Here is a 27,306-nt window from a genome sequence, read left to right as displayed (position 1 = left end):
CCTGAGAGATAAAGATACATATATACAATACATTACATTGTTAGCGAAACAGATAGTGATGTGCAAACACTATATATATATATATATATATATATATATATATATATATATAGTTAAGAATTATACAGAAACTTGGAAAGAGGAGGAGGTTGAGGAAGAAGAGGAAAAAATAAAATGAAATCTTTCAGTTTTACATCCCACGTATATGCCAGCTAGGCTAAAGGAGACGATGATGAGAAATGAATGGAATGGTGCAATGAATAAAGTGGGAGGAAACAGGAAAACTCCGAAAAAAAACACCTGCACAGTGTTTGTCCACCACAAAGTTCACTTGCCGCGAGTTTGGATTGAATCAGGAACCCCATGCAACAGAGGTGAACGCTCTACCACTGAGCCACCGCGTCTCCGAGGAAGATGAATATGGCATTCAGTTGAAAGAAGACTGCAGGGTAAACACTTGTCAAGATACTGCTAAAAGTTTAAAGGAACTTCAACAATTTGCCTTACGTCAAAATGGCACTTCGATTCCGCTAAAGACAGGTTTTACTCTAAATAGTTTCATTGGATTTAGCACTCCTCAAATTAGTGTTAAAAATTGCAATTAGAAATTAATCCAAGCGTCGGCACTTTTTACAAGTAGCATGAGCGTTACTTCTTTATACGCCAACTATTTTTTAAGTAGTGTGCACCAAAGTAGGTAGTATAAAAATAAAACGACAGGAATATAGGTACAACATGTTGCATTTCCACACACAAATGTAATTTTTCCTTTCGTTTAAAAAAGTCATTCACAACAGCAAATCATTTATTACTAAATTGTAACGTGTGGACTATGGTTTTCCTCAATATTTGCATATTACACACTGCATAGTGTGCCATCACAGTGCAATTTTACTTTTGGTTACAGTCATTTGTTTCTCTTGCTCTTCTCTCTACAGCTCGTACACTTAACAAGTATTTAGACCTTAAACAGTAAATTGTGTGTGAATATCTGGAAAATACCTGCGATTTAAATATTTTTAATTAACAAAGGAACGAAGTTACCAGTCAGAAATGATATCAGATACAAGCACACTGTTTTTAAGCCAAATTTTACTCTGTTTTGCAATAACGAAAAATGTGCGAAATCAAAATTAGCCTCACATTTCATTTTTGCTTAAAAAGAATAGCCGAGTCAAAAGCACGACCTTATATAACAGAAAAGTACTGGGTTTGTTATTGTTTCTGGTCAGGCAATAACAGATAGGGTTTGTATTCGAGTTGTAGCAAACCAATTTGCAAGCAGAAATTATGAATTTCCTATAGGTCCTGAGCTCGAACAACTTATGGGAGTGAATGAGACTACCATACCGAAATTTACGGCTAGATCAACAGCGCCCGAATGAGAGAACTCAGGACCTCCAGGAAATTCACAATTTCCGCTTGTAAATTGATTTATACAACCCGGATACAAACCCTACCTGTTATAAATTAACTACCCGACCAGGAACAGGAATCAAACCTAGTAATTTTATTATAAATTGGTGCCCGAACAGGGATACCCGGACCGAAACAATACCTATTATACTCACTGTTCCACTGTTCTGTTGAAGTCACAGAACATTCAAAGTGCAAATGTTGATTTTTATACAAAATAGTGTTAAATAGTTGCATCAAGTAATACATAACTCGTTTAAATTGTTGATAGCAAGAACAGTGCTTACACAGAAAAAAAAAAAAACTAAGGGCATATAGAGGTCATAGGGTCAGAAGAAACCAGCCGGAAGTTAAGGAGGTCGGATGATCCAAAGAACTCTGCCATCTTGCTAATAACATACGAAGTGTATCACACAGACCAAGATAGTAACGACGTTAACATGCAGAAATAATATGAAGATGTAAACAAACGTACAAAATGTCAGAGAGTTCACTGCAGAACAAGATAACACACATCGTAGTGCTATTGGGATGGGTACTTACCTTTATTGACTTAACTAAGTTCACTATGAATTATGTACTCTTGAGGATATACAGTGTAACAGAAGTGAAGAACGGAAATACAACAGAAAATCGGAAACAAATACTGTAACCTGTGTGGTGCATTTTCGCGTATTATTTTTGTACAATATCTCGCTAACCTCACTGTTTGCTTATTCATGTAGTCCTAGTTTCCGGATTAATTCTTAAACTATCTTCCTTCTCTTGCGTTCGAAAAAAGAATAACTTCAGCACTTCAGGTCGAATTTTAGTACATAATAAGCCTTTTTTTCCTCTTTTCTGAAGCCATAACTGTTCACTAAACAATTTATGATGAGCATTACATTTCCGTCATCTTATATTCATAATGTGTTCATCGTAAGTTATTCAGTGTACAGTTACAAATTCCTAACTGTAAAAAAGGCATACAAATGCACAATTTCGATCTTAAAGTTGAAGGCACCCTTTTTCCTTAAATGCAAGACAAAGATGAATTAAGAAGCGGTTTAAGAATTAATCTGAGAGTAGAACTACATGAATGAGTAAACACTGAAGTTTGCGAAATATTCTAGAAAAATACCACTCTAGATAAAGACACCACATAAGTAATATTATTTGCCCTCTTTTATATATAAATTAGTAAGTTGAAATACATACATTGATGTAAAATTGGGAAAAGCTGAAAGGTGACTGCTATACGAAAGTAAATTTTTCAGAATATAAGAACAGAATTAGAAGAAATGTCAAAGGTCAATTATACCAACAAACACTGAAATCAATATAATGAGTAATGTCAGAAAAAATAAAGATTGACCAAATAACAAGGCAAAACGTGAAAGGGTATGTGGACATTGGTTATTAATCTAATGTGACTGTTGACCTCTACTAGGAAAACCATTATCGGAAACAGAACAGTCAATGGTAGACATCCGAAGTAGGAAAGGTCTGAGTAACGAAGTAGTAGTACTAAACAGTAAAGCTATCTATTAAGTGTAGTAAAGATCAAATATCGGTATCTAATTGTAGTGCCAATGAAGGAAGCAACGGTCATCCAGGGAAATCAGAAAATAAAACAAGAAGCACATGTAAAGGGTGGATGGAAGTATAAATATTAATGTGAAAACATGCAAGCGGTGGGTATAGAAATCCTCGCTATCCTTACATGACACATCATGATATGTACACTCTCTCAGTCACACACGAACTCCTTTGAGCGCGCAAGGATATTTCTAGAAGAGCTACTATCACTATTGACCAAGTTTGCCAGCAAAAACCCACACGTCACTCTCTTCTGTTGTAACTTTGAAACAAACAGAATTAGTTTTCTTCAGCACAGCGAAAACGAATTCACTAATACAGAGAAATCTGATCTTTCTTTCCATAATTATTCTACAAAACCGCAATAATACTGGCAACTGAACATTATGTTGCTTATCGCGCATCAGTGATCCATTGGAGGAGAGGGTAAAACGTAAGTATATTTGTAATCAAATCTGGATTTAATCAGCCTTCGACCTACATTAGACCATGATTTATTTGTTCTCCCAATGTGACCAAAAGCTTACAATCTCATACTAGGCAATTCAACTGTCGACAAGTTAAAATTATCAGTTATTTGATATCTCTCCACGTTTACTATTATACAATGCAACGTTTGATATGTATACTAAATCATGTTTGAAGCAATTGAATTGAAATTCTCGGATGAAATTGCAATCAAATAGAAGGAAACATCAATATTTGCTTTCACTAACACAATCGGCTCAGCAGATGATAGTGGCTGTTAAAAAATACGAAAATTAGTAAAGACTTGCAATACTTATTTGAGTATTACGTAAACGAGGAATATCAGCCATTGTTTCACAAGTACACACACACTATTAGTAATACTGTTGTTTATTGAAAAGAATGAACATTTTAACCAATCATAAACTCAGCGACAGTTTAACGAATAGAAGACACGAAAAATAAATAAACGAGCATTACCTCTATTTTTTCTAACAGAAATCAGGCACTTATTCACTTATCTAAAGGTTAGGCAAATTCGATTATCATCAACAATTTATTCTGATGGGCTGGAATCTTGAAACGAAACAACTAATTAAGAAAGATTCGCTTGGAATTAAATCTAATAGTTCGTTTCTTTGAGGGAATCGTCACACTTCTGGTGCGAATTAAGCCTGATTATGCTTAGCGATATGCAAGTACATTACACATCAGTCAATTCAAAAGTGACTAGCATAAACGCTTATTCAGTACTTACTTCTCCTGAAAAAAGTTCTCGATCCACACAACCCATGATCGAGGTAAACGAATAAAAACAAAAGCGAAATATATCTGAATATCATTTCTGACTGACTGTACATATTGAATGCAAATACTTTCGATTTCATTAATAACAAAACGATTAGTTATCTTGAACATGTGGCACACAAGTTAAAACATGTGACAGACACCAGACATGAATATATCCACTGGCATGCTTTGGTCATAAAGATCAATTAGGAAGAAAGGAAAAAAAAAAAAAAAAAACCCTACAAAGGAAGCTCCACCATTCACTCAACACACACTCGAAGACATTGTGAGACTCAATATTTTATATATATATCTATATTTATATTCATATAATGTATATACAAGGTAATTTTTATCCGTTTAATGTAGCATAAACCAGGAGCTGCAGTCCTAAACATTCGGTCCTTTGGTTCTTAAACACCACCACGCCTTGCCGCTTCGATTTAAAAACACGCGCGCACTCACAACGACAGTAAGAGAACTTATCAAAACTTACAGTTCATATTACCATTTAACAACCTATTTTAAAATTATTATGCCTTCTTTTCATCATAAACAATAGTTCATATAGTCAGAATGGCAGTAATTATTGTACAAAATGGGACAGATGTATGTTCATATATAGACACTATATATTTTTCTTACAACTACTCAAATGCTTACGCAATATCTTAACATCTTCACCGAACTTTCCACAAAACATGAGCAGTGGAAATCTCTCTTCCTGTCTGTTGCCACAGTCTCTACGACCGGTCATTCAGTCACAACTACAACCCCCAAAATAAAACACCAACTTAAGTTTTCTTTAAATAATATTAATAATATATGTTACATGAATTTCGCAAGAACCCTTTCCAAACTGTTAAATAAATAAATAAATGTTTCGCTTCCCATCTCGAAAAACTCAATACTACTATTTTACGTTTTCTTCATACAACTAACACGTTCATAGGGAACATTCTACTTTCTTAAGTTATTACCAAGTTGGTCAATTGGATGAAACATGATTAAATCGTTAACAGCTTTCAAAACAATATGTAAAGTAACATCTCTTCCTGCTATGATTGGGAATTTAGATTTTGTTCGCTACCTCTAATTTGAACAAGAGGATTTTTTTTAAAAAAAAATCTCTTTAGAACTTCATATTTCACATTATTTTTGTTAAAAAAAGAAACGATCATTATGCTACAAGCTTTGCATCAAGGTCTTATTGCAATATGATCACTTAACAGTGTAACTCGCACCATTATATAAAAATGAGAAAAAGCTGACAAAAATTACGGCTAAATTTAATTGAGATCATTTTTTTTTTTTAAACAAGCGCACTGCGAAAATACATAGGTGTTGTTATCAGGCACTACGCACGATCGAAAAAAACAGGAAGGAAAATGGCCTAAAAATTATTAATTAAATTAATACAATTACAACACAAACACTTTCAACATCAATTGTAAAAAGAGCTATTTTTTCTTAAACAAATTTATACAGAAGTTAACAAATATGTGATTTTAAGTTCAATACCCCATTCTTCAAAAAAATTAAAAAAAAAAAAAAAAGCGAAAAAGGGTGCAAATGCAACACTGCTCAGTAACGGTTTAGGTTCAATTATTATTTTTTTTTTTTTTCGCACCATTATAAATCACTTTCTTCACTTGAATAATATTAACAGCTACAGACACTCCCTTTTTTTCTTTATATCCTTGAGGCAGGTTACATGAAGAACAATTTATCACAGTTATTGTTTGCCTTATTCATAGTTTAATCAGATGGTCGCTTCTCACTGTGCTTCTTCGTAAATTCTTCAGCGTTCTTGATGAATTTCTTTCGGTCCTTCAGGAATTCTTCTGCTAAATCAGCTCGAAGCGGATGCTCCGGCTCAGGATCATTCACTAGGGCCACTAAAGCTTGTATTACTACAAGAAACAATAATAAGATTGGAGTTACACAATTAGGCAATTTAACATCCAAACATGAATTAAAGAATATATTGGCAACTTAAGAACTCTTTGCCTGAAAACATCTCTAATAAAATACGAGGTGTGACCAAAAAATACATTGAATAATTTCATTAGAAACAAAGCAATAAGTTAACATGGAAAATGATTTAATCTACTTCAAAGTATTGTCCCTGGCTAGCAATGCACTTATCCCACCGCTCAATCCATGCCCGGAAGCATTTCTGGAAGGCTTCTTTCGTAAGAGCTTTCAGCTGCTGCGTCCTTGCCCTGTCAATGTCAGGAATGGTGTTAAAACAGTTTTAATTTTTGGGAAGAGTCAGAAGTCGTATGTATGGTGCTGTGGAGAGACAGGGATTTTTTTTTTTTTCGGCTAAAAACTCGTGGATCTAAAGCAAAGTGTGACACAACACGTTTCCGTCGTGAAAGCCATTTGCCCATTTAATCGGTGGTTAAAATGCTTTTCACGGATCCATACGAGTTCTTCGGAAAGCTCTCGAATAGTCATTCACCTGTTTGAACGAATCATTTGTGAAACTTTGCACGTTCTCATTTGTTTTTGATGTAGAAGGACGTCTCGATCGTTGCTCGCTTTCAACCGACTCCTTGCCGCATTTGAATCGCTCATACCAATTGTAAACATTCTTCGATGCCACCGCTTCATCGCCATACACTGCTTTTGACATTTCGTGAGCTTCTTTGGCACTTTTTTGCCGCTTAGAACAAAACTTAATGTTGGCGCCGTGACAGATACTCTTTAACACGTCCTCACTCTTCTGACTCTGGAAGCCAACTAACATGTCACAACTCGTTCAAACCCGACAATGACTGTACCAAAGGTTTAGGGTACCAGTCCTACTAGTTGAAATTGATACAATATCGAAAAATGGCACTGTGCAACTACATTCCCATACTTTTTGATCACTCTTGTAGACGCGAACAATAAACTTATCTGCGATTCCTGGTGAGTGAACGGTATTCTTGAGTGCTGATTCAGCATCGTGAGATACTTGAACTAACATACAACCCATAATTGAAAATGTCCCAAGCAACCGACATACCTTCATTGATTGGATTGCAGTTTTGAGTGTCTTTCACCACTGAGACTATATGAGACACGGAATCACAGTATAGGGGAAAATCCGAATCACTGTAAAGCTCGCCCACCGGCAATCAAACCTGGGAACGCGTGTATCAAAAGTACACGTGCTCTCCACTAAACCAGCGGAGAGAGCACACAGCTCTTTGTGGATGGGTACACGGTAGTAGCATTAAAATAATACTTATTAAATAAAGATGAGAATGTGCTAGAAAATATGATTACAGCATACACACAGTGCAGCCGAGATTATTCTGGTTTCAAGAATGCAGCACACTTCTATCTTCCGATTTTTGAAGAAGGGACTGACACATTGTTTTCAAATGCAAACTTCCAGTCATGGTCCAGGATCTTCATGACCCTTCGTGGCCAGGCGACTAACTCGCCCCCCCCCCCCATTTTTTTGTGCGCATCATTCCTTAAGAATAAAAAGCACGATTTGTCATTTGTATTTCTTTAAGGAGTAGGTTAAGTCTTACATAATACCTCCATACTGAAAAAGGACGTTTATGCTATATATATATTAAAAAAAAAAAAAAAAAAAAAAAAAAATTGTATTCCGTTGCAAATTCTGACCCCACCCCAGTCCTTCCCATGAACAGTGTGTGGAATGGTTTTTCTTTCTTTTTCAATTTTAAGGCCAATATTTCGCTTTACATGTGTTGTTGTTCAGTTTACTTTTAAAAAGTAATCAAATTATTTTTAACAAAATTATCATTTAGAATTTATACGTAAACTAAAATTTTGTCTCTTTTGGAGTTAAAGCCACCTTTTATGTAGGAGGTTACGTGGAACTAGTGTATCTATCTATGCATTTACTTACAAGAGAACATCTTATATTGATAGTAGCATTGCCCAATCAAACAATGTGCAATCGATAGAGGAGCGAAGAAAAGTGAGAAATCCAAAGTTTTACGAGCCGACACCCAAAAACACAGGAGATACAGAGGAAAGAAGAATCTAGAATCATGTGAAGATAGCAATGCGAAAGATACACTGACATAGAAAGAACTTCAAAATGATTAAAGTAATCAAAATGGTATTTACACAACAGTATAGTAAGCAAACATTGTACCCTCAGACATGCTCAATAACATCATATGCAATGCAGTGTTGCCAACTGAGCACAAAATGAAGTTATATAATACAATAATTGCGAGGATTACGTTCGATCCGGAGCTGGCTCATCACCATATTTTAAAATTGATATTTCTTGTTTTATTTGCGTTGTCTAAATTCAGATTTACACGCAAAGAAACAATAACACTTTGAACAAAGAAAACAACACGGCATCAAAGAGTAACCCGAATATTTTTAAACAGCACGCTATGTATTTTTTTTATATACATCAATGAAAATAATACGAAAAAACAAACAACTTTTGTAAGGAAAAGTTTGTCGTATGGGGCACCGTTTATAAAATGGCTGCCATTTCGTAAACAGTACCTCACATGAAGTGATAAATGATTAATTTTTTCGCAAAGGCTGCACCGCTTGAATGACTGTTGACTAAATTATGCATCCTAAAGGGGAAGAAAGGGGATTCATATATTCCTTTGAAATACTGTCTATAAAACTATTCTTCCCGTGCGAATACGGTGCATCCCAACTAGCATGTAGATCAACACTAGGTAAGGAAGATTTTCACAATACTTGGCAACTGATTCTTAGTTTACGATAATTCTCTTATTACAGGAATCATTCTTGGTTACTCAAGTTATTCGTATTCTTGTGTGTGATTTACAGAATCAATTTGGAACTTATCCATTGATAAAGAAAAAAATGCACACATACCTTGATCCGTCTTAGTAGCAGGTTTCCAATTCTCGGCACTAATTATAGGTAGACAAACTTGGCCTTTCTCATCAATATTTGGATGGTAGATCTTAGTTTTGAAGTTTATTTTGGGTGGCTTGAAAGGATATTCTGCCGGAAAGTTTATTTCGATTCGGAAGGCACCTTTATTGTAAGGAGGATTGTCCTGCAAAATTGAAGACAAAAATAATTATATCAAATACTTAATTACAACACAATTTTAATAGTTAACAAAAAATTAGTTACTTACCAACATATTCTCCCACGAGAAAACTAAATATTCTCCAAACGTATCGGAACAAGCAGCTAGTTCCGTCTTTAATGGTAAAGTAACAAGGATAAAAATGGATGACAAAAATATGCTATGAGAAAAGGAATACATACCACCAAAATAAATATAATGTTAAAAAATGGGCACTAAAAACGACAAGAAGAAAACAGTGGACGAAAGAAAGGAAAAAAAAAAAAAAAAAAAAGAGTTGAGTTAGAAGAAGTGCGGTGTCTATGGTACGTCACTGTTGCGAGATCCGCGTGTTGTACACATCAAAAATAGGTATCCAGATTTTATCAATGTTGCCAGAATCCAGATTTAAAGTTGGTATATAGTTATATTTATGAATAAAAAATCCTTTACGTTTTATTTTTCTTTTTCTTTTGTTTTGTTACTGTGAATCATTCTCACATAACAATTTTCTTAAGTTTGGCGAATATTTCAAGTGTATTCAGTAAGCGACCCACGATTAATTCAAGAGCTTTGTAGGTTCAAATATTGTCAAACTAAATTATAGTAACAGTTTACTGAATTTCGAAGTCTTTAGTTTTAACAGGCCTAATATACTACGAAACAGTGTTCTCTAATTTCCGTAACAGAGTTTGTTTCTACTATCAAATGCGATAATTTTCTGCCAATTGTCTTCATTTCTAATTATTTGCTATTAGCATTTTACTATGAATAACAGTTATTTTATTTCTCACTAAGTCTTACAGTTATAGCATAACCTTCACGCCTTTATCAACACCAAACAGTTGTGAAACAAATGTCTTGTGTCCTCTTACCCGAGATGTACTTGAACCTGCACCAACAAAGTGGGGGAGATGTATATATTTCCTGAAAGCTTGGATCAAGGTAAGATCAAAACTGGTTACCAAAATTGGGGAGGTCTCATGTGTTCCGCTTGGGGGCAGCACTCTATTAATTTTTAGTAAAATTTTTAAGTGTGTCCATAAAGTCTGTTGCAACCAGAAAAATCTGAAACAGTGAGACACAGAAAAACATGTTTTTCATCATTTCAAGAGAACAACGTATCAAAGTAAAATAAATTGCCCCAGGGTGCCAGAACAGGGTCCAACTCAAACTGCTGAAATGAGAAAGGGGTTCAAGTTGAGTATTTTTTCTAGAAAGTCGGTCGCAGCGACCTCAACAGGTACCCTATTAGTTGCGGCAGGAAATGGAACTTCTCATGTTTAGCAGGGAAGAGTCTTTCCAATTTCTCAGGCATTTCCAATTAGTACAGTCGTGACTTTTTCAACAACATCCAACCGGAGCCTTTTCTCTCTTATAATCCAAGTCTTGTTGTAGCGAGAGGACATAAACCTTTCTGGGGGTTAATCAGCACATGTTCATGCAATGGATGACATGTTAACAAAATAACTATTTAAGTTCAGTCCCTTGGCATTTGACACTTTTGAGTTGGATCCCGTTTGGCATCCTGAGGGTGACCTCCACATTTCTTTTTAACTTTGGTATATTCTAGTTTTTTTTTTCTTTTTTCCATCTGTCTTACAGTTTCAGATTAATAGGACTGGCTATAGGCTTTTCAATAATGTCTGTATTGACATTTTGATCTCCCGCCATTTTGCACAGGCTTATCATCAAGAGTCGAGACTTGTTTCATCTTCTTTCACTTAACATCAGCTTTCATACGATACTCTACTTGAAAGCCTTTTCCCTTTCAACATTTTGAGTTGGACCCCGTCTGGGACCCTCCGAGGGACCCTGAAACATTATCATCATAATTTTGAAATAATGACATATCCGTGTTTTTGTTTTTTCACCTATCCCAACCGTTTTAGATTCATAGGAGTGACCATAGATGTTGTAATGAAGATTGCGTTGATATTTTGACCCACCGCTGTTTTGCGCAGGCTTATCGTAGAGAGTCGAGACTTGATTTATCTTCTTTCATTTAACACCAACTTCCATACGACATGCAAGTTGACCCCTCTTTCCATTTAAAAATTTTGAGTTGCACCCCGTCTGGGACAATTTATTTTACTTTGATACGTTGTACTCTTGAAATGATGAAAAACATGTTTTTCTGTTTTCATATCTGTCTCACTGTTTCACATTTTTCGGCGTGGCAACGGACTTTATGAATATGCTTAAAGATTTTACTAAAAATGAGTAAAGTGCTGCCCCCAAGCGGGATGCATGAGACCTCCCCAATTTTAGTAGCCGGTTTTGATCTTACCTTGACCCAAGCTTTCAGGAAATATATACATCACCCCCACTTTATTTTACTTTTTTTAAGTACATCCCTAGTTAGATCACCTTAAATTTAGTACCGTGTAACGTGGGTTCCTGTCACCACGGTATGGCGCGTCCTCAGGTTGCGGATCGAGAAGAAGGCCGCTAGATATAGAGGTTAGCTGCGGAATATACTGAATAAGCAGTCGCGGACAGACGACTAGGAGTGGTCCTCCAGCTTGGGGGTTTGGGTAAGGCTAACACCCTCATCCTGTAAAAAAAGGTACTTGTTCAGAAACATTCACAAAAGCCTCGGACAAGGACTGATAACTTGGCACGACATCAGCAAAAGAAAATGGACATGAGATTTGGAACATGGAATATTAGAAGTCTTTATAGGGCAGGCGCGTTAAAATCTGTAACGAGTGAGTTAGAGAAATACAGGATGGACTTAGTAGGAGTTCAGGAAGTTAGGTGGGAAGGAAATGAATCTGAGAATTCCGGAAATTTCACGTTCTTTTACGGGGAAGGAAATAAAAATCACCAGTTAGGAACAGGGTTTTTCGTTCACAAACGAATATTACCAGCAATTAAACGGGTTGAATTTGTTACTGACAGACTTTCTTTTATTACTCTTAAGGGACGGTGGTGTGATATTATTGTTTTAAATGTACATGCTCCAACTGAAGATAAGGGGGACGATATAAAAGACAGTTTTTACGAAGAAGTGGAACGGATATTTGACCAACTCCCGCGATACCATATGAAGATTCTATTAGGGGATTTCAATGCGAAGGTAGGACGAGAGGATATTTTCAAACCGATTATAGGGAACGAAAGTTTGCATAAGGAAAGTAATGACAACGTTTTAGACTCGTGAACTTTGCAACATCCAAAAACCTAATCGTGAAGAGTACAAAATTCCCACATCGCGACGTTCATAAATACACTTGGACATCACCAGACGGAAAAACACATAATCAAATTGATCACGTTTTAGTAGACAGAAGAAGACAATCTAGCATAATTGACGTCCGGTCGTTTAGAGGGGCTGATTGTGACACTGATCACTACCTGGTAGTAGCGATAATACGGGAGAGATTATCGTTGAATAAAGGTAATATTCAATGTCCGAAAACGGAGAGATTTAATTTAAAGAAATTAGAAGAGAGCCAGGTAAGAGAGGAATACCAGATCGAAGTTTCGAATAGATTCGCGGTTTTAGAAGACTCGGAGTGCACTAGTGTTGAGGATACCTGGATTGAAATTAGAGATAGCATTAAAATTTCAGCAAAAGAAAAATTGGGACACGCGGAAATCCGTAGGAACAAACCATGGTTCGACCAGGAATGCATAAAACTAGCAGAGAAGAGAAAACAGGCAAAATTACGGTGGCTACAAAATCCGAATGAAACAACTACACAAAATTTCGCAGATATCAGGCGGGAAACTTCCAAAACTTTTAGAACAAAGAAACGGGATTTTTTGAAAGCTAAAATTAAGGAACTTGAAGATAATAGTAAAAATAAAAATATTCGGGACATGTATAAGGGGATCAGCGAATTTAAGAAAGGCTATCAACCTCGTGCTTATATATTAAAGAAATCTGACGGAACAGTTCTCACCGATACGGATAGCCTCTTAAATAGATGGAAAGATTTCTTTGACGATTTGCTGAACACGCAGCCAAAAACTAATGTGCGTGGAGAAAAGGAGATACACACCGCAGAACCGTATATTCCAGAACCCAATCGAATAGAAGTGGAAGCTGCTATAAAGAAATTGAAGAAACACAAATCTCCGGGTGTAGATGAAATTCCGGCTGAGTTAATTTTAGCTGGAGGCGAAAAATTGTGGAACAAGATACACAAACTCATTCTCCTTATCTGGAACAAGGAAGAATTGCCACAAGAGTGGAAAGAATCAATCATTGTTCCAATTCACAAGAAAGGCGACAAAACTGACTGTAATAATTATCGAGGCATTTCTCTTCTGACAACATCCTATAAAATCCTTTCAAATATTTTGTTAGCAAGATTGACCCCATACGCAGATGAAATTATTGGAGATTACCAGTGCGGATTTAGACGAAATCGATCAACTATCGACCAAATATTTACCATTCGCCAAATACTCGAAAAGAAGTGGGAATACAATACCCCGGTACATCAACTATTTATTGATTTTAGAAAGGCTTACGACTCGGTTAGGAGAGAAACATTATACAACGTTCTTACAGAACTTGGAATACCGAGAAAGCTAATTAGATTAATTAAGATATGTTTAAGTGAATCCCAAAGTAAAGTCCGGGTAGGAAAATTTTTGTCCACGAGCTTCCACGTCGAAAATGGCCTGAAACAACGAGATGCGTTGTCGCCATTATTATTTAACTTTGTGCTGGAATACGCCATAAGGAAAATCAAAGATAGCAACCAGGGCCTAGAGTTGAACGACATTCACCAGGTTATGGCATATGCTGATGATGTAAATTTAATAGGGGATGATAGGAGAACAGTAGAAATAAATGCAGAGATCTTATTAAACGCTTGCAGGGACATGGGTTTAGAAGTAAATGCAGAGAAAACTAAATACATGGAAGTGCGTCGGGACCGTAATACGGCAAATTGTGGAGGCGTTAAAATATTAAATAATGCTTTTGATAAAGTGGATACTTTCAAATATTTAGGATCAATATTAACAGACGAAAATCATATTCACGAAGAAATTAAATGTCGACTAAAAGCAGGGAATTCGTGTTACTATTCGGTTCAAAATCTCTTGTCGTCGCGAATTCTGTCGAGGAATTTGAAGCTTAAAATATACAAAACGATAATCATGCCTGTTGTTCTGTATGGTTGTGAAACATGGTCGCTTACTCTGAGGGAAGAACATAGACTGAAAGTATTTGAGAACAGGATCCTGAGAAGAATATTCGAACCCAAGAGGAACGAGAATGGGGAATGGCGGAAGCTTCATAACGAGGAACTACATAGTTTATACGGTTTACCCAACATTGTTAGGGTCGTCAAGTCTAGGAGGCTTAGGTGGGCAGGTCATGTAGCTAGAATGGAAGAAAGTAGAAACGCTTTCAAAGTCTTGACTGGTAGACCCAGGCGCAGATGGGAGGACAATATTAAGATGGATCTCAGAGATAGGATAGAAACTGGATGCAATTAGCTAAGGATAGAAGTCAGTGGAGAGCTTTTGTGAACGCGGCACTGAACCTCCGGGTTCCATAGACCATAGAGTGAGTTAGTTAGTTAAATTTAGTATGCTACTTTCAAGAACTTCCAATCCAAATGCAGTTTTGTGTATTTGATCTTGCATTTTTTTTTTCCTGCTCAGGCATCGATTGGACGTACAGTTTCGTCTATACATGACGCTGAATATTCCGATTCCGTTAATGTAGGTGAATACATGAGTGTGGATTTTACACAGTTTCCCGGCGTAGAAGTCCTTGGAAGACTTAACTAAGTTAGCCCAGTTACAACGACCGCCACCGTAGCAAGCTACGGAAAAGTGGGAAGAATTCTAGATTGTTTGGAATAATTTCGAGACAACTAAAGATAAACTATAATCACAATGTACTGCCTACGATCTCATACATCCTTAGCAGTAAATAAAATAAACCAGCTATTTTTTCAAACGAAATGTTACAAAGTTCATTAGAAGTACAAAGTACTGGTTATTGCTTTCACATACAGAAACTGATCAAGATATCGATCTTCTGTCAGCGTATTTTTGTTACTTAGTGGGACTTCTTTCATATGTCATGAATAGGACCCCACTTATTCTAACGGAATATACGGAAACCCCTCGCTTCCAGTGGGGAATGCCTTGCACCGCCACTAAAAGTTTCTGAATCATGCATTTTTCAGAGAGAGCATCACAAGTCTAAGACAATAACATACTGCCTCAGCTCAATAGCTAGTAGTTTTGGAGATATTCACCTCTAAAATCCATTTTCCCACACTTTCGACAACCTGTAACTTTAAAACTAACCGATTCCGAGGAAATGTTGACTGGTATTTTTTGCTGGAGTATATATATATATATATAGGGATTGGACAAAAAAATCTAAAACCTTTGCAAAAATGTGAAAATCATACCTAGTATGGTGCGGGGCCCCCTTTTGCGTCCAAAACAGCTTGGATCCGACGTGGAATGGACGTATACAGCTCCTGAATCGTGGTGTGTGGAATTTTGTACCAATGTTCCTCCAAAACATGCTCCAGTTCCGTAAGGGATGCTGGTGGAGGGTAATGAGACCGAACACGCCTTTCTAACTCAGACCACAATGGCTCAATGATGTTCATATCTGGTGATTGTAGGACCCAGGGGAGGTGTGATAGCATGCTCCTCAAACGATGATTTCACCGTTTTCGCAGCATAACAGGGTACCAAATCATCTTGGTAGATGCCATCACCATCAGGGAACAATATTTGGGCCATGGGCAGAACCTGGTCTTCCAAAACGGCCTCATATGCCTTAGCATTCATCATTCCATGCAGGGCTATGATGGAACCTGCAGAAAACCACGATATCACTGCCATACTGTAACAGAACCACCCCATGCTTTACAGTTGGGAGAGTCTGTATCATAGGTCTGCGACGGTGTTCTCCATGCGCAAACACGACCGGTTGTTGGAAACAAGGTGAAGGTCGATTCATTGGACCACATTACGTGTTTCCACTGCTTATGAGTCCACGCCTTGTGGTCATTGCACCACTGGATATACCTCTTCGCATTTACTGCTGTGACTAGGGATTTGGCGATAGCGGCCCTGCCATGAATTTTCATTTTATGAAGTTCCCGTCGCACTGTTTTCGATGAAATCGGGTTCTGTAGGCCGGAATTGAGTTCAGACGTAATTTTCATTGCAGTGGTCTTCTTTTTAGCTGCTACAATCCGTTTTAATGCCATCCGGTCCCTATCTAACAGGATTGTCTTTCGACCACTGTTGTACTTTGCAGACGTCGTTCGCCCAGGAATTGTGTATGCCCTCGTGACATTGGACACAGTGCCTTTCGATACCCCCACAATGTTCGCCACTTTTGCCACTGAAGCTCCAACCAGACGGGCACCAACTATCATGCCTCTTTGGAAGTCTGTCAGGTCGCCATTTTACCGCACCACTTTCACACCACGACATTCACAGGTGAACTGGTTCCTGCTGACGGAAGAGGAAGGTCCACATGACACATTGAAAACAAAAAACGATCGGCAACCGCAACACGTGTTGCACAGTGGAGGACCAAACTTACGTATCCTGTATGAAGTGTTTTTTGATTTTTTGTCTACCCCCTATATACATATATACCATCTCATTATATAAATAATACTATCCACCATTATTTATAATAGTATAATTTGTTTTTACTTTCTAAATACTCTATATGGTCACAGGAGCGCTAGGAAGAGTCCACGTAAGTATAACATATCCATCTTTTCTTAGAATACCGTTATTATCGCTTAAGTTTGGAGAGTAATCTCAAATCCATTCAATACAAGTAGATAACAACAACTGCTTGAAGTATAATGTGCCTTCGCCTTCTTAAAGATATCTCCGTAATTAACAAAGGAACTTTGACTATATATATTTACCGTACATTTGTATACCTAACACTGGATATGAAACTGACTTAAATTATATACAAGCACTGCAGGTCTTGACGTGAAGTTTTAAATAGACTAAATTCTGTTCATTATTTTCAATTTGGCAAAGACTAGCGGTATTCGGAAAAGAAAGCACCAAATCGGTCGAAACTCTTATTGATTATTTATTACCTTTAGTAACCTAGTCACAAAAAACTGAACTCTTAATCTTTCTTAAATATATATTATAACCTTTGATAATAATCTGGATAACTTCGTAGTCGGTATTTAGCGTCAAAATTACAAAGGTTCTTGATTTTTAAATGTAAAAAATATGTAGTTTAAACTATCTTGATATATTTAATTTATGTTTATTATATTTTCTTATTGTTTTTCCTCTCTTTTGCAGGTGCAGACATGTAAACATTTTCGCCTACTGAATTATCATTGGCTACGTATTGACATGCAATTTAGCAGCACAGATTAAGATTACAAACACTGATAAAAACTTAACATGAACATATCAACTAGCAACATAACTCAACTGTCTTTGAAAATAAAATGAACATGAATTAAAATGGAAACCTCGAAAAAATAAAATTGCAAAATAAACTGTACTGCCAATTGACGTTTAACGGGCCATTACTTTCTGTTCAAGCAGTTGATTATACTGTCTACAAATCTTACACCGTGAGCCTACAGCTTTACACAGGATCCGAGCCACAGGATCAGGTCCCGCCGGGAATCGTATTCCGCATCTCCCACGCCAAAGGTGTGTACCCAAGTTACACTTTTATCTTTTTCTTACCTCTATTAATTTTATTTCAAGCATAGTGCTGTTTGAAAAGCTCTAGTATCTAACAATCGAGAAAAAGGACATTGTTTTCCACTTTCTTTGTATTTGATAAAAGATAACGGGATGATGATAAAACTATAACCAAATTACAAGTAAATACAACGCAGTGGTAAGTACCACTGTTAAAAAACGCGCCATTTACAGACTTACATATGTTATTTAGTTGCTCAATATAAATAAGAATTAGTTTATTATAAAAGGAAACATCACTTCTACATTGGATTAATCCATTAATACTCTGTTTACTTTCGATTAAATCATTTTTCTTCACCCTCTCCTTTACGTAAAGTTCCCCCCAGTAAAGATTAGAGTTACCTTCAAAACAGTAATATAATCATCAGCAATTTCTTATAATCGAATAATACAATAATAATTTAATAAATGACTTACTGGAACTATGAGGCCTTGCCAATTCAAAATATTCTGTTCATCCACTTGAACATCTCGGAATGATTTCATCCCTGAGGTTCGGATATCCTGAAGTTCCTGTTAACGAGCAGAAAGGAATGATATTAGATACACTCTAAGATATTCACAAAAAAACAGGTTTTCTTAATGCTTCTACCCAGTTTTCAAAGGAAACCATGATCTGAGATTTCGTATCATGAGTAAATAAATGCGCCTATCTATCAACCGGGAGGCCCAGGCTCCATTCCTGGTGGGATCTCTCTCGCTCTATCCTTGTGCAAATGTGTACATACAGACGACCGGCGCGTGATATATATACAGAGCGTTCAAAAAAAAAGTCTCTATACACCTGAATCGTGGCAAGTCAAAGTCGCATTCAAAGTCACATTAAAAAAATTTTATGCGAAGGTTTGTAACAATGCTATATTATCGCCTTGCGTGAAGTTCCTTTCTTAGATTCCAGTCGGCAAAGTGACGTTGAAGTGATTGTTGCATCTAGTTAGCGGTTTCTGAAACAATGGTGTTAACTTTGGAACAACGAATATTCCTGGTTGAACATGTGTTCCGTGAACAAGGTGAGTACAAACAGACAGTCAAAGATAAGTTTGCAGCTAGGTTTCCGGATACACCTGTTCCGAATCGTCACACTGTAAAGGCACTGATCGATAAATTTAGAGACATTGGAACGATAATGGACTATGATCGAAGTGGTAGACCGTCAGTGCTCGATGAAGAAAAAATACTACCCATATCGGATGCAATGCAACGTAGCCCCCATAAGGCATAAACCACTTCGAAAACTTGCTCAGGAAGAAGCAATACGGCACAAATGGCGGTTCGTAAGAAACTGCGTCTTATCCCGTATAAGGTGAGAGCGGTGCAGCAGTTACTTCCTCCCGACAGTGTAAAACGAGTGCAGTATTGTGAATAGTTTACACGGTTTGTTATGGACAAGTCTGACGATTTTTTTTTAACTGATGAGGCCTGGTTCCATTTATCAGGTTACGTCAATGCCCAGAACTCATGTTTGTGGTGTGCAGAAAACCTACATGTCATACATGAAGTTCCTCTGCATGACTAGAAGGTAGGGGTGTGGATTGCAAAATCCAAAAGAAGAATAGTCGGCCCCATATTTTTCAGACAAACAATAGATTCAACTCGTTATTGTGAAATTATTCACCAGTTCATGGGAGAACTAACGGAAGACGAAATTTGTAATGCTTGGATACAACAAGATGGCGCTACATCACATACAGCTCGCCAATCCATGAGATTACTGCAAGGGGTTTTTGGAGATCGAATAATTTCAAAGGGATTGTGGCCACTTCGGTCTCCTGACTTGTCTCCGGATTTTTACTTCTGGGGTTATGCAAAGAATTCTGTTTATAAAGGGAACCCCCACACGCTACAAGAACTCGAAACAGCTATTCGAGATTTTGCTCATAGCATTCCACATGAACAACTTGTGAGAGTATTTGAGAACAAGAAGAAACGTGTGCAAGCATGTTTGGAGGCTCATGGGGGACATTTCCAACATTTGCTGTGAAAATGTGTGTGTGTATGCTACGCCCTGTACACAGTGCTTTTATGCCATAAAATATAATAAATTTTGAGTAAAACAATTTTCTCGTTGCTTTGAATATGTGACAATTCAGGTGTATACAGACTTTCTGAACGCTCTGTATAAATTAGAAGACAGAAAAGAAAACTTATGATTGCCCTTTACAACTTTCTGTGCATAACATTTCAGTGAATATTTTATTTTTAGTTTTATACTTTTGATGATTTTGTTTGTTAGGTAAGAATATTTGAAACTTAATGAAACACTGATAAGACTTTTAAGATACAAAACTATATTATATTTGTAAGTACAAAAGATAGCCACGTTTACGATATTTGGTTACTGCAACTCAGGTACATTCCTTATTTAACAATACTAAATTTTGCAAGTGAATAGATGGCAAAGCTATTACTTTTATTATGTATTTTTATTTTTAAACAGTACTTTTATTGGTCAATAATACAAGAACTCAAGGCTTGATTTTTCTACAACAGTTTCTCAGAGCAATTTATTTGAACTCTTCGAAAATTAAACTTCTAAGTTTGCCATCAACGACTTAAATACTAATGGAGATATCCTATGAAAACTTTTACCAATGTCTTTAATAGAAGCTCGCAATGGTTATAGATAGATTTGTAACTTGCCAATAGCCGAAAGGTAGAACAAGATAGCGAGAAAGCGATTATATGAAAAAATTCAATACCGTATCATGCTTCTTTTCGAGTCGTCAAGACATACACGAAGGTTCTTCAAACGACGTAAAATTCCTTAAAGAAGTCATACTGAGGAAAGTAATCAAGCCGGTCATTAAAACTTCTCGGTGAAATGGGTGCTTAACTGAGTATAATTATTAATATTTGAATTAAGTACTTGGATCATATGCTAGTAGTAATGTTCTCGCTTCACAATCAGGAAGTCCTTCATTCAAATACAGGGTTTTCTTACTCTAGTAGGTAAGCAAATACTTCAAGGTACATTTAAGTATAAGATTTTGTCCAATGTCTTTCCCATATTGGTATTGCTGTTGATTGAGTTTAATGACTAAGATGATTAAACTTATTTTTGCTTGAGTAGTTTGCCTATGAACTAACAATTCTACATGAGTTGAGAGAGAACCACACAGAGCAATGGGATTCCGCAAAATTATTAATGTAAATAGTGTTTTCGTACAAACAGCGAATACACAGACTATTAAGGGTAATTAAAAATCGAAATTACATCACAGTATATTCTGTACTAATCCTTCTTTAAAAGAAAACAAAACTTACAATAGGAGATGTAAAAATAAGGATTCTGCGACACAGTAATAAAAAATGGCGGTGTTGAAATTTCCGAAGAGGAAGAAAATACTGAATTAAAGTAATAAACATAGAGATATTTTCTTATGAATATGTACCCTACAGCTTCTATAAGTAAGCAACCTATACCTATTGGGAAAAGTAGGTGACCATTAGGTATCGATAAAATTTCATGAATTGCCACTGTTACAAAAAACACTGTGTGCATTCGAAGAGAAACGTTACAAGGTGAGTAATTTGAGGTATTTCGATGTGCTTCGTACGCTCGTAAGTGTTATTCTTACTTTCCTAAAAAAAAATGTAATGTAGTCTATCAGAATGGTTTGGTTTGGCTACTGATATTGAGCGTACCTTTTCAGCAACAAAGTTACAAGATGTGAACGTACAATTTTAGAATCCGAACCACCGTAACGCATTCAAATTTTAATGTTCTTCCACCGGAAACACGCATTAGCCATTAGAAAATGAAATGAAATCTTTGAGTTTTACGTCCCAAGGTTATGCCGGTTAGATTAAAGGAGACGGTGATAAATGAGTAAAATGGTGGAATGAAGAAAGTGGGAGAAAAAGGGCGAATTCCGAGAAAACCCACGAGCACGGTGTTTGTCCACCATAAAGTCCACACGGCGCGAGCTGGGATTGAACCAGGGACCCCAAACACCGGAGGTGAACGCTCTACCACTGAGCCACCGCGCCCCCGCATCAGCCATTAGACTAGCGGGGACTGCAACTAGTATTAAGAAGACAGGACAACTGTGAACAAATGGCTCAGCCAGTGCCTCCAGACATTAAGTTGCGAACCTAATATTGAACCTATGTAATATACGACTGAATCAGTGGGAACTTTTCACTTTATAAAATTTGGAAATGAACTGTAATTTTTTGCATACTTTTAAAAATTCGAATCCTGAGACAGAATCCACCTTGCAGCACACATTTTCGAATTTTAGAAGAGTTGCTTCGGTTTGCAACCAATTCAAACGTACTTAATAAATAACTGGGGGGCACGGTGGCTCAGTGGTAGAGCATTCACCCCCGGTGCTTTGGGTCCCTGGTTCGATCCGAGCTCGCGCCGTGTCGACTTTGTGGTGGACAAACACCATGCTCGTGGGTTTTCCCGGAGTTCTTTTACTTTCTTCATTCCACCATTTCATTCATTTCTCAGCATCACCGTCTCCTTTAGCCGGGAAGGTTCTAGAACAAAGGTCCCACGATATAGGTTAGTAGCAAGGTTGGTTCCTATCTGTACCAAAGTTTAATAATTAATTCATACAGTATTGCCGAACGAGCATTAGCGAGTGAAGGCGGGTTAGAGCCCCGCAGGGCTCGCTGTTTTCTGTCTTTATTACAGTTAAATGGGAAGGGGACCTGTATTCTAGAACCTTGCCCCTTTAGCCTAACCGGCATAAACGTGGGACGTAAAACTGAAATATTTCATTTCATATATAACTGAGCGGGGACACTAGGAAAGCTACTTTCCACAGCTTTCTCATTGTTTTTTTAAAAGAGGAGTACTGTTATTCTCAATTCTATATTCATAACTACATAAAACATTTTAAAAAATCAGTACCGTGTTTCTGTGGCTATAGTGTTTTCAAAACTAGAAACAAACTGACGTTTGGAGAAGCACGTGGTACGCCGTTGCCACTTCGTGCGTATACCGATAAGTCATCAGCTAGAACTGTCCTGTGAGTCTTAACGAAAAGGAAAATCTGTAAATATTGGTTTGTTTGAATGGATGAAAGGGCGTCTTTGTCGTTCAGTTTGTGGATGGTGGGAAGGAGGCAGGCTGTATGTGTGCGTGGTTTAACCCCTCCAACGCACAAAAAAACGAAAGACTAAAATAACTACTTTCCTTCTGAATACGCGCGTTTACTAGTGGCAATATTGAAATGTTAAGGTCTGTTGCCAAGGAAACCCCCCACCCACTGTTGCTAAAATGACGTTTATGATTTGACCCTCACCGAGTGACCGCAATTATGTGACGTAGAGTCCCTTCTCCAAAACCAATCTGCACGTGCTTTTGAGCTGTCAATTTGTTTCTAGCTTTGAAAGCACTTTCGAATGGACAAATTGTATTTACATTAATTTCAATGAGAAAAAGAATTTCGGTTACAAAAAGCGTTAGGAAAACGGATTGAGTTCTTAGCCCGGAGTCTACTGTATGACTAACTAACTTATCATGGCCGATAGTAATACCATTGTTCACGTCTATGTAAAGATTCCAACAGGAGTAAGCGATCTATATATAACTCAACCTATATAACCTAGCATCACATTTCTAGAAATTGGTGCACACGGTCCCGAGTTAATTTTCGGTAAGACAGCATTGAAAGCCTCAGATTCCACGTTAAAAACTGTAGATTACGTTTTATGTAGCTTCGGTGTTGAAAAAGAACACTAAATTTGTACGCATATATATTCTAGGCTAGGTGTTAGCAGAAACCATTCAAAATGCATATGGTTACTTGGTCTAAATTATGCTTGAACACATACCTGTTCCTGGGTATTGTTTAGCTTCTCCCTCAAGTCATTTGTTGGTGACTGACTCATTTGGAACTGATTACGGTTCGTTGTTTGTTACTGTGATGAGTATAAATAGTATGGAACAAAAACTAGTGCATAGAAGAATCAACTTGTGCTAGGTAGCCACTAAAAAGCACGAATGTCATTTAACCGAGTCAGGGCAGGGGCCTGAGCGGCAGCGAGAAGGCACAGGCGCGTCAGCAAGGGTGGGTATACGCATAAACGGTCATTTACAACGGCTCACTATAAGTCACAGTAACAGCTCCGGTGCCGTCGATGGATTTGGTGGAGATACTAAATACCATACCTTTTCCTCGATAACTGAAATTAACAAACCGATTTGAGTACATACTTACGAAACATGTAAAAGTTTTGGGTAAGCTTTACACTACACGCCCCAGCTGCGCATTGACAAGTAGGGCCGCTTTAAAAGGATAGAATAGGGTAGGGTAGGGAAGAGTACAGTAAGATAGCGATAAGTAGGGTAGGGGTTGGAAAGGGTTAGCTTAAGGTTAGTGAAGTTTTGACACATTTTTAGAAAATTAGTAGAATGTAATTTCTCGTTTTTGAGTATACCAGCTAGAGCGGTCATTGTAAATTTAAAACGAAGTTTTTTCTCGAAATTAAATTAAACAGATCTAGAATCCGGTTATTATTTCCAGTCCAGCAAAAACTTACTTCTATTGACAAACATACTTAAATTACTTTCCTATAATATTTCCATCGTAACTATTATTTAATACTTGTCTTTTGTCTAACATTACTTTGTTGTATTTGATCTCACAAATGCGTCGTATTGAAGTTCCAAGCTGTTTCATCGACAGATGCCACCTTGTTCAGTGGGTAAAAGGCTCTCGGGGCTGTTTCGATGAAGAAGGCCAAAACAGGATAAAAATTAGATTTACAGGAAAAGTGCCGTTGAAGTAAGGGTACGTAACTGATTTGTGTTTCATTTAAGAATGGAATAAAGTATGTTGTAGAAATGCGAAATGCTGTAGAGAACTATATATACTTACCGAAAACGCACACTGCGGAATATGAATACAGCGATGTAAGTAGTTAGCGCTAACCGAATATTAACAGAAATTAACGAAACTAACATTTTTTCAATAAATAAATAAATACTGACATCTTCAACTAAGAACAGGCCGATCCTTGCAGAATTTTGCAAGAACCGGTGAAGAAAACGGAATCTGTTCCTGAATCAGCTTAAGAATTTGTTCCTTACGATACATTTCTGGGCACGTCAGTTAAATTGTTTCAATAGCAGGGCTTGAAAAATCCACTTGCTTGCTCACCAGTGGCGAGTAAAGTCCAATTAATCAAAAACTTGTTTTATTCTTTACAAGAGACATATCAACAAACAAAATAAATGTATTGATATTTTTACTATTTCGCAAATTGATTTTTGTTTATTTGTATAAACCCTGTGATTACAAAATTGTCTGGATAGTAGACTTTGGCTGGCGAGTACTTGCCAGCAAGATTTTTCAGCCCTGTTCAATAGTATTCTTTAATTTTAGTTTAGAAAACGTGTCCTGTGGGGCTTCTAACTCACGTTCACTCGCTCGGCAATACTGTCAACCAAGTACTGAGCTGTAGTACACCAAGATACCAAACTGGCAACTAGCCTAGATGGGGCACCTGCGTTCTAGAACCTTCCCTACGTTACCCCATCATTTTAGTATCCTTAATGAAATTATAAAATCCATCGAATAATGACAAATTATTGATAGGAAGAATTGTAACTTGGGTGAGAAGGTATCAAGTTACAGTATGTGGATGGCACTTAGTATCTCCCTCAACTCGTTTCATGGTTCCAGAACCGAGTACCTTGTTTTTGTCTAAATTGTGATAAAGGTAAAAGTACAAGGGCCCTGGGGGATTCTAACTCCCTTTGGTAGCTATTCCTAGCTCAGCTATATTTTGTAAAGTAAGCTTAACACACTGTAAATCTTATATGTGCAAGATTGGGGGAGATACTAAATATCAGCCCAGTATGTCATGAACTATACACATTTGTAACACATGTTGCATATACTTCTATTCTGTATATGTTATACAGTTCTTGCCACCCTATGCAAAAGAACGTGTAGCACATACGAGACAGGGTTGTTTAAAACGGTCTTACTTCTGACCGGATTGAATTGAACGGATGCGCAGGTGGAGGGTGTAAAGTTTACATAGCTACTGTTTTAGTGATTGAACATAAGATTGTACTTCACTGAAATTCGCCGTACCGTTAACTTAACAACCAGGATGATTTGTACTTGTTTATATTTCTACGTACAAGTTAACATTACTGGCTGCTTAGATATAATGTTATGGAGATGCTTTATGGTTCCCGCAAGTCAATAACCCATACTAGGCCTATATTACAACTATTCACTACTTTAAGAAGTACGTTCGCCACAATGCATATATTTAGCCGCGTGAAGCCGGGAACACACAATAATGTCATAAAGGTTTTAAAACACTTTAAATTTCAAATTTCTATCCTCATTATTGTTTGCCTCACTATATTAGTGACAGTCATTCATTCTTCTCACTTTCGTATCGCTAAAGTATTAAAAAATTCTGATTTCATTGGGTTGGGAACTTCCTGTATAGATAGCGAGGATAATCCACGAAGTATAACAACCAAAATCATTTAAAATACACTGAGAAGTGGTACAACTCTTTAGAAAACTCGAAGCGGTATACTTTCTACAACAATAAATACACTCAAATTTTAGTTTTCTATTCCTGGAATGAGGTAATGTCACAATTTTCAATGAATCACCAACCTTCTGCAACCTCCTGGTCGCCGCCATCTTGGATACGAACTCTCTGCTTGAGTGGGCATAATTCCACTTTATTCCTCCATCATTGGAGGCGGAGCTAAATGCAGTAAATTCTTAATACTTTCATCATTGAAAAAATTATTTAAGAATTAATTTAATTATTTCTCTTATGTATAATTAAATTTTGCTTTCTTTATAATAGTAAGTTTATTTACAAGCTCTCAATTGTATATATCACGTGTGAAGCGAAGCATGTGTCCATGAAGTACCATGAATGTTCCTTTGGAAATTGAGGTAACCTGATCATTGCAAAAGAATGAAACTATATAGAAGGAGAACAAGTGTAGAAGGGGAAAGAACACGGTACTTTGAGAATTAAATAATTTCCCACGTGAATAATTCCCATTGTTTGCGACTTAAAATTTAAAAAAGAGAAAAGTTATGGTATATTTTTATTCCTTCACAGCAAGTATTTTACAATAATAGTATTAATATAATATAAACTAATCCATTTGATAGATAATTCTTTTAATTTAATCATTTAACTAGTTCCTAGAAAGTAAAGATCAATTAAGTAAGCTTTGCCCCTATTAAAATATATATTAAAGAGTATTAAATCTACTAATTAATTATTTGCGGTTTCATGAAAGAATAATAACTTAACATTTTTTTCCTCATGAATGGGAGTAT

The 27,306-nt window shown here is 36.8% G+C and overlaps 1 protein-coding gene across 2 annotated transcripts; it reads right to left on the bottom strand.

Annotated features, from left to right (window-relative positions):
- Positions 1 to 723: 723 nt before the first annotated feature.
- On the bottom strand, positions 724 to 26,767 carry LOC145692760 (ubiquitin-conjugating enzyme E2 L3). Of its 2 annotated transcripts, none has more exons than XM_081768205.1 (4): positions 26,620 to 26,767; positions 18,431 to 18,526; positions 9,100 to 9,286; positions 724 to 6,164 (listed from the first exon to the last, which is right to left on the bottom strand). In XM_081768205.1, the coding sequence occupies exons 1-4, from the start codon at positions 26,644 to 26,646 to the stop codon at positions 6,010 to 6,012; spliced, it is 465 nt and encodes a 154-aa protein (XP_081624331.1). In that variant the 5' UTR covers positions 26,647 to 26,767; the 3' UTR covers positions 724 to 6,009. The 2 variants fall into 2 exon arrangements, with proteins under 2 accessions (XP_081624331.1, XP_081624330.1); XM_081768204.1 differs by lacking the exon at positions 26,620 to 26,767 and adding an exon at positions 23,804 to 23,875.
- Between the last annotated feature and the right edge of the window lie 539 nt (positions 26,768 to 27,306).

This window comes from Thermobia domestica, chromosome 8 (genome assembly GCF_964235325.1).
Source record: "Thermobia domestica chromosome 8, izTheDome1.hap1.1, whole genome shotgun sequence".
Taxonomy (NCBI): domain Eukaryota; kingdom Metazoa; phylum Arthropoda; class Insecta; order Zygentoma; family Lepismatidae; genus Thermobia; species Thermobia domestica.
The sequence above is the reverse complement of the archived record's forward strand: the minus strand, read 5'-3'. Positions and strand labels throughout refer to the sequence as shown.